The 1,096-nt window shown below is 35.3% G+C and overlaps 1 protein-coding gene across 2 annotated transcripts in view; it reads right to left on the minus strand.

Moving 5' to 3' along the window:
• Nucleotides 1–1,096, minus strand: part of PTPN21 (protein tyrosine phosphatase, non-receptor type 21) — a 68,770-nt gene that overhangs the window by 27,595 nt on the left and 40,079 nt on the right. For both annotated transcript variants that reach the window (XM_019552381.1, XM_019552382.1), the window contains exons 5-6: nucleotides 854–921; nucleotides 293–363 (exon numbers count right to left, since the gene is read on the minus strand). In XM_019552381.1, coding sequence (XP_019407926.1) covers nucleotides 293–363; nucleotides 854–921 — 139 coding nt within the window. The remainder of the gene's footprint in view (nucleotides 1–292; nucleotides 364–853; nucleotides 922–1,096) is intronic.

Raw genomic sequence — 1,096 nt, forward strand, 5'->3', positions numbered from 1 at the left:
CCTGCCCCTTGGGCAGGGGGCTGGACTCGATGATCTCCCGAGGTCCCTTCCAGCCCTAATGTCTATGAAATCTATGAAACTATATATCTAACCTAATTCAGTATTATCTACATCCTTATGCTTCAAATCAATCTTCTTTGTATGCCCTTCCCTTTCTTTATAAGCACATTGATCTTGGTGTTCCTTTTCTTTATGCCTTTTTCACTCCATTTTTTACTGTCTTGAGGTTTTGAGTTTTCTTAATGTCACATGTCTGAAGTGCTTCAAAATCTCAATATTTTAGTACTCTTACCTGTATTTTTGATGCAACAAGGCCACTTTCTGTGTTGCTTCTTCCAGTATGTTTTCCTCTTGTAGCCAACCCTTAAGGTAAATACATTTTGCTTTAATGCAGTATTAGTGGATTTTCAAAGGATAAAATAATTGGTTTATTCCCTAAATAGGATCATGACTTCCATCAGAGCCTGCAGTTAGCTTATTATCAATCAACTACTATGAAAAAATATACCAAAAGTAGCTCCCTTTTCTGAGTTTTTCCCTCCATCTAATGTTTACCATAGATAAATATACGTTTTGCAATCCCTAGTGTTTATTGTGCACATCAAAGCAGTATGTCCAAATCAAGTCTCTGATAAACACTTTAATTATATCTGCAAGTGCAGACAATCTGTGATTTGTGCTCTGATTAATTTGGGAGCACTAAACTACAGAGAGAACAAAAGGCTGCATTAAAATGCCTCTCAGATCAAGTACTGATATTTGTTGGTATAGTGTTTGCACATTTTTGTGCCTAATGAAGGGGCTCTCCAAATCATTTCCTTTGTTTCAACAGATTCTGAAAAGAAGTACTTACCACAGGAAACAAGGCAAATCTTTGTAGAAACTCCTGAGATTCATATTGATCATAGTCTCCAAAGTCAGCTAAAAAATGAAAGAGAACAGATAGGATTCAAGAATAGTATTTCCTAATTATAAGATGACCCCCAATTATTAGATTCTATATACAGAAAATTTATAAATTTGTTATAAATTTTCCAGGTATAGAATCTAATTACTGGATGTGTGCTTTGGATTTGTCCCCTTCCCACTGCTATAG

Source organism: Crocodylus porosus, unplaced genomic scaffold (assembly GCF_001723895.1).
Source record: "Crocodylus porosus isolate Cpor-Errol unplaced genomic scaffold, CroPor_comp1, whole genome shotgun sequence".
In the NCBI taxonomy this organism is placed as follows: Eukaryota; Metazoa; Chordata; order Crocodylia; family Crocodylidae; genus Crocodylus; species Crocodylus porosus.